Source organism: Thermothelomyces heterothallicus, assembly GCF_042370625.1.
Source record: "Thermothelomyces heterothallicus CBS 202.75 unplaced genomic scaffold P884_scaffold_52, whole genome shotgun sequence".
Classification (NCBI taxonomy): domain Eukaryota; kingdom Fungi; phylum Ascomycota; class Sordariomycetes; order Sordariales; family Chaetomiaceae; genus Thermothelomyces; species Thermothelomyces heterothallicus.
Window position 1 is genome coordinate 5,832 of NW_027192613.1, and position 10,438 is coordinate 16,269.

The 10,438-nt window shown below is 54.5% G+C and overlaps 5 protein-coding genes across 5 annotated transcripts; 4 read left to right on the plus strand and 1 right to left on the minus strand.

The window, feature by feature from the left end:
* Positions 1-1,157: 1,157 nt before the first annotated feature.
* On the plus strand, positions 1,158-2,814 carry P884DRAFT_213584 (uncharacterized protein; the record flags this gene model as incomplete). Its single annotated transcript, XM_069439212.1, has 3 exons — positions 1,158-1,224; positions 1,274-1,353; positions 1,408-2,814. The coding sequence occupies 3 exons, from the start codon at positions 1,158-1,160 to the stop codon at positions 2,812-2,814; spliced, it is 1,554 nt and encodes a 517-aa protein (XP_069293138.1).
* A 466-nt stretch (positions 2,815-3,280) lies between these two features.
* On the plus strand, positions 3,281-3,968 carry P884DRAFT_281430 (uncharacterized protein; the record flags this gene model as incomplete). Its single annotated transcript, XM_069443547.1, has 5 exons — positions 3,281-3,394; positions 3,449-3,499; positions 3,553-3,652; positions 3,717-3,840; positions 3,947-3,968. 5 exons carry the CDS (start codon positions 3,281-3,283, stop codon positions 3,966-3,968), a joined length of 411 nt encoding a protein of 136 aa, XP_069293139.1.
* Positions 3,969-5,522: 1,554 nt separating this feature from the next.
* Positions 5,523-6,047, plus strand: P884DRAFT_213586 (uncharacterized protein; the record flags this gene model as incomplete). The annotated part of the gene is made up of 1 exon (XM_069439213.1): positions 5,523-6,047. A coding segment is annotated over one exon (525 nt), but the record flags the coding sequence as incomplete, so codon positions are not given.
* A 663-nt stretch (positions 6,048-6,710) lies between these two features.
* Positions 6,711-8,939, minus strand: P884DRAFT_233382 (uncharacterized protein). Its single transcript, XM_069439882.1, has 3 exons — positions 8,742-8,939; positions 7,914-8,611; positions 6,711-7,849 (listed from the first exon to the last, which is right to left on the minus strand). Exons 1-3 carry the CDS (start codon positions 8,851-8,853, stop codon positions 6,896-6,898), a joined length of 1,764 nt encoding a protein of 587 aa, XP_069293141.1. The 5' UTR covers positions 8,854-8,939; the 3' UTR covers positions 6,711-6,895.
* P884DRAFT_321210 (uncharacterized protein) lies at positions 8,809-9,822 on the plus strand (the record flags this gene model as incomplete). Its single annotated transcript, XM_069445400.1, has 4 exons — positions 8,809-8,877; positions 9,191-9,211; positions 9,245-9,286; positions 9,469-9,822. 4 exons carry the CDS (start codon positions 8,809-8,811, stop codon positions 9,820-9,822), a joined length of 486 nt encoding a protein of 161 aa, XP_069293142.1.
* Positions 9,823-10,438: the final 616 nt, after the last annotated feature.

Consider the following 10,438-nt stretch of genomic DNA (forward strand, 5'->3'; position numbering starts at 1 on the left):
ATCAGGTTTGTACCAAGTATCCATCGCCCTAATCTGCGTCGGCTCGAGGCCGAGATGGAAGTCTCGAAGGCTAAGCCCTATTGCCTTGGCAAGAGGTCGGACATCGAAGTCCAGATTTGACGGCAACTGATCGATGGCAGAGCAGATGTTTAGACGCCGCGCACCGGCGGGGAACCCCGTTGGCTGGGCGGCAGTCCCAGAATTGTCAGAGGGGTGAGGCCAGGCGGGTGCAGAAGGCGCGGATTTCGGCGGAGTGGCCATGGGGTGGGCTCCGTAGCGTTAGTAGGGCCGTAGCGGGTTTGGGAGAATCAAGTGCCAAGCAGTCTCTCTGACAAGCTTGCCGCGAATACCACTCCCTCTCGGTTGAGTCGGCAACTCAGTGAGCGAGGCGTGCTCACGGGGGCAAGCCCCGCAGCAGGACGCCTCCCTGGACGCCGGCAACTTCCTCCCGCCATAGCATCCTTCCCCGCCGCAACAATCGCCATCTTCAACACAACAGCGATTCGCAACAAACCGGAGCCGCTGCTTCGCGGAAGAGCAGGGCCGAGGAACACGACCCGAGAGCACCACCGTCACTCTCTACCATCCCAAAGCAGCTCCTTGGCATCGCCCGCACACGCTATCGCCCTCCCTATTGCCCAAAGGAAGGCCGTTGACGCCAAGACTAGAACCCCACCGCCATCTAAACGGCTAATCATGTTATGTTAAGCTTTGCCTGCTCACCCTTGCTCCGCTGGCTGGGCCCCCCTCTGTGGTGGACCGGACCTGCAGGATGGCCCTGGATAGCCTCCTCCTCCCTCTAACAACCATCAACAACCACCATCAACAACAACCATCGCCACCGTATCAGAGATACGAAGATCGTTGATTTCCGCATCCATCCATCCACACTCTCCGAAAAGAACGATTTGTCTAAATTTAGACAGGCGTTGGGCTCTGTCTTGGGCCTGTCGCATCGGCAAGAACCATTGTCCGCCCATTGGATGAAAATTGTGGGGCTCACAATGACTCTGGCGCTTAACGCCCTTCCTGCACGTTCGTAGCCATCCATTCCCTACACCCATCCATTCCCTACACCCATCCATTCCCTACACCCATCCATTCCTTCCCAGGCACATAACCAAGACCTCGCCCCCCTCCCTTCCATTCTCATCGCCATGGCCCGCACTCGAGCCCAACCATCGGCCCGGAAGGGGATCCTGTCGCCGGCGTCAAATAATCAAGGTAAGTTTTCTTCGCAGCGCCGAAGGGCATCTTCCGCTGACGCTTACAGCAAATCGACCCAAGGGCATCCGGCCGCGCAAAGGCAATCGCCTGCGTCCAACTACACCTAGCGAGACACCACATCTACAGGTATGACTTCTATCCTTTTGTATTATATGGTTAACAAGCTAAGTTGGGTTACAGGATCCACAGGATTCGCCGGCGCCAGGTCGAAAGCGCAAGCAATCAATCGAACACGCGCTCGAAGCTAGCCCAGAACCAGACCCAGACCTAAAGCGACAACGGACATCTCCACGCCCCACCAAAGTCGCATTTGGCGAGCCAGCGATTGGCAGCGGCGCATACAAACATACCGACCTAGTTGCTTTCTGGGTGAAGGAAGGGCGCTGGCCAGAAAAGCAGGACTGGCCGGAAGAGACCTCAGAGACGGATTTTACCATGGATCGTCTACTTGCGCGGAAGAAATCCTCGTCCAATCTACGGAAGCGGTCGATCTCTGCCACATCCATGACGCCTAGCGACCAGAAGCCGAGGGAGGAGAAGAGTGCACCATACCGAGACCCACGCTACAAGATGCTTCTTGAGACTAAAGGCAGCTTTATGGACACGTCTGAACTAGGGATCATCGACGAGAGCAAGACTTTATGTCAGATATTGCTCGAGACACCGCAGGCAGAGCCTCAGGATACCTTATTTCGTTCCGATATTTTCCAATTAACCTACCGGAAGGTACAAGATAGGAACGAGACAAGAGTCATCCGGGATATTACGCCATTAATTGTTCCACCAGCAGAAATCCTTTATATATATGGTGCCAGCCACCTCAAACATCTCATCGAGAGCGTCAACGAAGGGTGGAACAACTCGATCCCTGTCACTAGCACCCGTCCACAGCCTGACTACTCCGTTGGGTTTAGACGAGACGCATTCAGTGAGGACCAACTCGCCAAGCTATCGCCATTTATTGGCGACTTTATCGCCGGGGACCAGTCCTTCTTTATGGCCACGTACTATATGTACTTCCCGTTCCTGACTTGCGAGGTAAAATGTGGCGCCGCGGCGCTTGACATCGCGGACCGGCAGAACGCCCACAGCATGACCCTTGCGGTACGGGGCATTGTCGAGCTCTTCCGTGCTGTCAAGCGCGAGAATGAGGTCAACCGGAAGATCCTCGCATTCTCCGTCTCACATGACCACCGGTCGGTACGGATCTACGGCCACTACCCGGTGATAAATGGGCAAGATACTAAGTACTACCGGCACCCGATTCGTACTTTTGACTTCACAGAGTTGGACGGCAAAGACAAGTGGACAGCATACCGGTTTACGAAAAACGTCTACGACATGTGGATGCCCGAGCATTTCAAGAACATCTGCTCTGCCATTGATCAGTTGCCCTCGGATTTGGACTTTGATGTCCCACCACTTTCTGAGGCGACTGGGCTTTCCCAGGATTTGGGGAACTTGATGCAGTCAGATGCCACCTGCGCTTCTATGCCTAACGAGCGGGGCAGCCAATCGAGCAATGCCGAGCATCAAGTGGTCACTCCAGGTACCTCATTTAGTAAACCGAAGAGGAGGAAAGAATAAGGCCCGGAAGGGCCGTAAGGTGTTGGCGAGTAGATAGTATAGGATTCAATTGACCGTCATCTTGATCGTGCCTATAACACAGAAAACCGTACTGGCAGTGTCATCCTCGTCGTTGCTGTGACGACCCCCGGGGAGTCTCTAAGAGGGCAGAGGGGTTGTAAATACGCAGGCACGCAGGCACGGCAGCAGAGCTTGGAAGGCAGGAAACGGCAGGCTATCCGAACTCTACAAAGGCCCGGAAGATTGCGGGCAGGTGGTTATGGATTGCTGGCGCTGCGAGAAGCGCTGGCAGACGGCGTTTTTATGGGCTCACCTCCCATTTGGTAGGGTGTCGGGGGCACGCTAGTCAGGCAAGCCTGATCCATGGCAAGGCTGAGTGGTGACAAAACCCAACTTCACTTCCAATTTGCAATTCCGGCTCAACTCTCACCCTCGTTGATCCACCACCACCCGACAGAAACCAGAAATGCGTCTCCTCCACACCACCAAGCTCTCCCTCGTCGAGTTCCACAGCCAAGGCATCCTGCCCTCCGCCATCCCGCCCTACGCCATCCTATCTCACACCTGGGCTGAGGAGGAGGTCTCATTCCAAGATGTCTAGCAAGGGCTGGCCTAATAACGGCGGGGTTACGAGAAGGTGGCCGGCGCCTACGCGTTGGCAGTACAAGACGCGATCGAATACCTTGTATGTCGCTGTCCGAGGTGTTCGGTTTATGGTGATTCTAACAGCCTCACTAGTGGATCGACACTTGTTGCATCGACAAGTCGAGCTCGGCCGAGCTCTCGGAAGCCATCAACGCCATGTTCCGATGGTATCGCGACGCCGACAAGGGCTTCGGTCAACGCAAATCTGTACACAGACATTCCTCCGTGGGAAGGGGAGAACACCCTGGCCTACATAGGGGACTTGGAAAGGGATAGGAGGGAGAACAAGGGCGAGGAGCCGTGCTGCTGTGCTACGCAGCGGGTTGACGGCGAGGGGAGCCTGGTTGTTGAGGTGCAGAGCCGGAGACGAAGCAACGGCTGGTGGGTTTATGTTTCTGTGGTACAACCACTGGGACAGAATCATTAGTTATCGCGTGGAATAGGGAGGCAGAGAGAAAACTAGTGATACTGCCTATCTGTCTTGAAGGTCGCGCATGGGTGGAGGCTAAACTTTCAGCCCTCCGAGGGAAATGGGTGGCTCTGGGCTGTCTAGCACGGCATAATGCGGGGAACTCCACAAATTTACCCCGACTAAACAACCCTCCCTGCCCGCAATTGAATTGACACTTATAAATTCTTACGATCTGATTTGAGTGCCTAGCTGGCTAGACTACCTGTAAAAGTCTCGAGAAAGTTTGTACAAGTAGTAAACTATTAAAATTAAGAGTATCGTAAATGTATTAGGCCTAATATGGTTTCGTATCTTCTGTGTGAATCTCAAGGGTACTTGCTTTCTATGTTATATTGTACGGAGTAGGGAGATCGTCTGTTTTACGGTGCCAGCTAAGTTACGGGCAGGGAGCCACCCCACCAGGGGTGGAAAGCCGGCGGCGCGCCCCGTGCCGCGTCGATGTCTTGCCAAGGCGCTAACCAACTCCACCTGGCGCCTCGGCTGGAGTCACATCTTACGGTGACTTTGCACCAGGCGCCTCACACAAAAGAGGAAGGATCTTATTGCCATTTTTCCAACAGCGCCGCCACAATTTTCACTTGGGCGACCAACAGGCAAGCGAACTAGCCGCCGCTTTTCGGCCCAACCCCGCTGTCGCCGCTGCGGAGTGCAGCTGTCAACTTCTCATCGTCGCTGCCGTTGCGATCAGGTCACACTGCTACCGGAAACCACTCAGGACAGCGGTTGCCATGCCGGCTGCTAGCTCTACTGCCGCCCCATCACCCAATCCTCCGATCGGCTCGGACCAGGAGTCGGTCGTCTCGTCCGACGAGGACCTGCCCCACCGCTCCTGTAACCACGCGCGGCTGCCTAGTCGGGTAGCCGAGAGCCTACACAGCACCAAAAATGGCTTATGGACCGTACGCTGAGAAACCAGCAATATGTCGGAAGCGGAGGGCGATTGAGCTTACGCAAGCTCGTAGCGAGCTGGGGGCAACTTGTACGGTTCTCCATTTCCATAGCTTTCATGCAACGTGTATTATGCCTAATTCCAAGCTATGCTGCGATGCCCACTTTTCTCCGTGTGTTTAGAAGCATTTGGGAATAGTGAGAAGACGCTACCATTGCGAGTTGCCCGGCTCCAGAAGTCCCATCCGATTGTGCTCCCGGCTCCCGGCTCTCCGCCCAGGCATTGGGACATGCATTCTCGGGCCCCACTCCTCCGCCACGGCCCCGCTCGATCCGCAACCACATCCCTCTAGCCGACCAGCCTCACGAGGTCGCGTGCATTGCTGCCTGTTTGACTGCGGCCTTGTCTGGCCGTTGAGATGCGACCAGAAAGACTGGGGACATATACAGTGTGCCGCCCAACCTGCGGCACGCCCTAATCACGTCTGGTCAGAACTACGCACCCGTTAGCTGTCTTGTAACCTGCAAATGGCTCACCTTTCCGACCAGCGTGTTCTTGGACAAGACGAGGTAGTCATTGACATTGGACTGCGCCTTTCCGTCCCAGGCATCCTATCAGTGCCATTTAGCAATAATGTCCCTCATCACGACCCCACGCCTTCGGCGGTTGTAGGAAGATGCTCAAATCCACCCACAGCGGGCAACCACGCGACTATGGGAATGCATCTTCAACCATGTCATATTCACCGATGACAAATGGGTCGTGTCGTCCCAGCAGCCACCAACTCATCAGCCGGGTGAGCTGAGGCGCGTCGACCTTGTTGTCGAGAAGATGGACAGCAGCGCAACAACCGTCGGGACTTTGCTGTTTCTGGAGGCTAAGCGAGCAAGCGCTTCGCCTTCCGACATTCAAGAGGTGGAATACCAGGCGTTCACTGCCGCCTGTGTATACTACGTCGAGACCGGTATCAAGCACGTTTGGACGATGACCTACGTCGGCAGTAGCGCACGGCTGTGGATATTCTCCGAGAGAAGCGCGTACCTGATCCCATTCATTCCGGCCGGCCAAGGCTTGGCGGAGAGGAGCGAATGCCTGGAGATCTCTACCCATGGCCCCGAAATTGCCGACGGTCTCGAGTACATCAAGAAGCGCATGACGCCTCTGAGAGAACTGCTCAACATGACACCATCGCTCAGGCCGGCTAACGCAACATTGCCCGCCGGCTGACACGACAGTGAAGTTATTTAGTTAGATGTATTTCGTCAGCAAGACGCAGCATCACCGCCGACGTCAGCCGATGCTATGGACTTTGGGTCGGGTCTATTTACCTCTGCTACCGCCCAGCTTCCACAACAGGCCTACTACGGGCTCGCCGATGAAACCCCCGGTTGGGCCACCGGTGACGAGCTTCAAGGGAACCCCGCATACCAGTTTGAGGCGGAGGGCTACCCTGAAGCCGATTCTTTAGAGGAACATCAGCGTGGAGACGGCAGAAAGGAAGTGGAAGTGAAGGTAACCAGAGTACCCCACACTTTCAAAAAGGATGAACTCTGTTTCGATAGAAACGGTCGTATGCAGTCATCTACCGAGGATAACTGGGTCAAGGAAAAGCGTGATCAGCGGACCGTGTGGGTTTACCGCTATGGAACGAATACGGTCTACTGGACAAAAACTTGGCTGACAGCCATTTCCTCGAGTTTTGCCTCTAGGGGAGTCTCTCTGATATGTCTTTTCTCTGCTGATGCTTCTCCGTGAGGTTCTCCTCACAGCTCTTATCTCTCCTTGTTGTTTCTATTGCTCATTTCAAAGCTTGATAGTCATATGACCTACCAGGCAGTAATATCATTCAAGTATATGAATGAATCAAACTGTTCCCTGCATGAGTGTGGTGTATACAAACAGAAGGGAGCTAGACCCGCGCTCTAGTAGGCGCCGGAGCTTTATTCTCGGCTTATATATAAGCACCTAGGAAGCTGTAACTATGCCGCATCAGTTGGAATAACTAGAGCTTCCTAAACCTTCTTCAAACTAGAACACAAGCCTCCCTAGGAAACCACTTGCGACGAAACTCACACTCAACTCTCCACAACCACAAACGAGGATTCGGTTGTAAACCAGTACTTGACCAGCCCCTTCATTGGCCGAGACTCCCACCCCTCAATGTCCTTCTCTGTGTGGTTAGTTCGAGCGCTTTGTTTAAACTTCACTTGCACCATGTGACGCATTCGATTCCAACGTGAAGGACACGAACTGGTTCTGAAACAAAGCCGGACTGGTCTGTCAACACTCTCTGCCGGATCTACGTGTGGACGGCACTGACCAACCGCCCGGGAACCCCCATTCTGGTATCGGAACACGATACCTCGGCAAAATCCGGTGTTCTGGTCGTAGAAGACTAGTGTTAACGAAACACCGTACAAAGGCGCCCATGAGAAATAGGCATCATCGTCGATCGGGCAGGAGCCGGGCTTCTCCAAGCGAAATGGCTTAGGAAGAGCCTGATCCAAGGGCGGTCTGCAGTAAGCGCCGAAGAAGCGGACCGGGCGTCCCTCCCTCGGTTCGCCATAAATCATTGTTACGGGAGCAGATGCGGCTAGACATCGGTCCTTGACGTCACCTTTGGATTGCAAGCCAATGATGATGTCGCCTATAAGCTCCGTCCTGACAAGGACATTCAGGTCCCGAGATTGCAATGCTTCGCGGATACCGAGAACGAAAATACGATCGTGCTGTGATATAGGCAAATAAATCCAGACAACGGTCCGCCGAAGTCGATTAGGGAAATTCCGTGCAAACGTGTCCATGGCGCACGATTCCTCTGAGCGGTGGATATAAATGCCAAACAACTGGCCCGAAGAGAAAAAAAAAGTAATCCCTCTTATCTGGTCCATCTCGACTGCACAGATAGTCTGGCACGAAGCAGGGTCCGCGGGATACACTTTGCAAAGATCCAAACTCGGCGGTACGGGAGTGTTCCAGATAGGGAGCCTCCGTAGTAAAATAGGTAAATTGAGGCGCAGCCGTCCGTCCTGTAAAGCGAAAAGCATTATTAGCTTATGAGACCCGAAACAAGACAGGTATCGGAGACCATACCTTAAGCTGTGCCACCACTTTAGAAATGGACGCTTCATCTTGAACAATAAAGGCGGAACGACTAGTACATTCACCTGTATACGTAGGCGGGCCAGGAAGGCGTTCGACTTTGCTAATGCCGGCAGAGTCGACGGTTAACCTCAGTGTTTGGAGCGGTGGTCGGGATGCTGTAACGCGTTCAAACTTCCCACTACGCTCCCAGAAGAGAAACTCTCGCAGCGGGACCGTAAGGAGCGGCTCCGGTTTCGTAGCCGACACATAGTCAGCCAACTGAAGTGCCGGGATACATCTCCACAGCAACGAATGTCTAGAGTACTGCCGAATTATCTCAAGCAGTTCTAACGGTAATGTATACAGGCGCGGCAATCCGCAAAAGCCGGATATCCTCTTTAGCGTGTCCTTGTCTACCACTGGGACCGAAAGATAGATAGGCTGCGCTCCACGCCAAGGATTCCTCCACGCAGCCAAGATCCAGAGACGGTTTAACGCAGCTGATGCACTGACCGAGCATTTTTGCCGGAAGATCTCGAAGCAGTCAAAATGAATTGGAACGAACTCGGGTGAAGCGGCGCAGTTTCTGCAGTCGGGATAGCGGCACAATACACGGCCATCGACCCTTGTGATGGTATGACCTGGTTGGGGAAAAGCGAAGGGTCGGGTGTGGCCTCGGTAAGACGTCGAATCATCGTTCCCAAAAACTTAAGGCGAGTTAGCATTTTCTGTTAGAGCGCGAGTCGAAAAGACAAAGGGCCAGCTTGCAGTCACGAAGACTCGGTGTAAGACCAAGCGTGACCTAGACTCGGGAGCGCAGACGGCAAGCTCACATACGTGCTATTACCCGTTCGTGCCTCAATACCGTGTCTACGCAGATGCCACAACGGGGGTAAAGCCCCAGATGGCCATCGTCATGGTCACCGATGTCCACGGTCGCGGTTGCCATCTAGCTGTCTCAAAACTTGAGGTGGTGAGCTAAAAAGAAAAAGAACGAAAAATGGACAAGCACGCTGCACTTTAGAAGTCTGGCTTCATGGTAAACGCTTGGTGGAGAGCGAAGTTGGCAGGAGCGGGTTAATGCGGAATGCCTCGAACTAATTTAAAGGAAAACGATAGCGTCCGGCCTGCTACGCAAGGACGCACGTGACATACCGTATATGTCGAGCCAGCACTTGCAGGGCTCCATTTCTTTTGACCACCTTGCGTAGACTGCCCCAGCAGGCTATTTTTGGCTCCCTCGAGAGCCATTTTAAGCTGTAGGGGCGGCCTCTAAAAATTTCTAGGTTCTTATGTGGCTGTTTCCGGTATGTCCCCTGAAACTGCTGCTACTTCGAGAGTTTTTGTGGGCTGTAGCATTGCCTCACTGGGGCGGCGCCTGCGTGAGTGGCCAAGATAATGCGGGGAGTGCAAAGCGAAGGAAATGCAAAGCTGGTGGTAAGCAACACACTTTGGCACCCAGGTCGGGTTTCAGGATATGGGAAAGGACGGAGACCAAGCGCTCCTTTTCTGCCGTGGGAACGCGGCGGCCCCACCTACTTGACGCGGTCTGGGTATTCCGCAGCGGCCCCGGTCTTTCGAACCGCGAGACAGCCATAGCACGAAAACGCCGTCCAATGATGCCGCAAACCCGTGTGCTGATCTCGATCCGCCCAGCGCCGATGCGACAGCGGTGCGAGCCACCAGGGAGGGAGCCAAAGAAGCTGAGGCGTCAGCCACGGCATCACACGTTCTGTCTCTGCAACAGATTGACAGCATCTATAGGAGCGATACCGGTCTGTTTTGGCCTCCCCAACAGGATCCCTCCGTCGACCTGTATGCCACCCTCAACCCGCCAGGTTACGCCGGAAATACCCATGGCAGCTGGGACGAGCGTTCCATGGTGTACGCCACTGGCGGCGCGGCCGGAGGCCTCTAGGCCATGGTTTTTGTCTCGTGGGACCCTGCCATCCACTTGGCCGGTATAGCTCCGATTCCGGGGAATCTTGCTACACCTCCTCCAGGATTCTGAATCCTAGCGCGGTACTTGCCGCCAGTGGCTTTTTTGGCGCAGGACCCACGTACCACGCTAGGATTCAGAATCCCGGAGGAGGTGTACTCGTCGGCCGGGAAGCTGGGCGCCCAACAACTCTCCCGAGGGATCCGCAAACGTAAAAGGTAAATCCGTGGAGACTGACAGACGGCACTCAACCTTGGTGCCCGATACGACTTCGTGTCCGAGGGCAAGCCCCGGCTCAACTACACCCCTTCTAGGGGCCATCAGCGGCACTTGCACGTCCTGGAGAACAATCCAGCCAGCAGCACATAGCAAGATTTTACGGGGATACCACTTCGCTCGTACGGCAGTAGGAGGGCTTTTTTGAGGGAACGCTAAGACAGCGGATACGGGGCTGCCGACAATGGGGTGCAGAGATTCGTGCGAGGGAGTTGTCGGTGTGGAGAAGATGTAGACGGAGCGTGTTATCAGTAGCTTTAGGATATACGGGCTCTTTTTACGCTCTTAGACCTCTCAAGTCGGGCCTTCAAAATTAATA

Excerpts from the sequence above, each read along its gene's own strand:
- P884DRAFT_233382 (XM_069439882.1), bottom strand. The coding sequence starts at position 8,853 with ATGGCAACCGCGACCGTGGACATCGGTGACCATGACGATGGCCATCTG. Across the intron at positions 8,612-8,741 it reads GCACGAACGGGTAATAGCAC|TTTTTGGGAACGATGATTCG; the intron begins GTATGTGAGCTT and ends ACTCGCCTTAAG. Across the intron at positions 7,850-7,913 it reads AAGTGGTGGCACAGCTTAAG|GACGGACGGCTGCGCCTCAA; the intron begins GTATGGTCTCCG and ends TTCGCTTTACAG.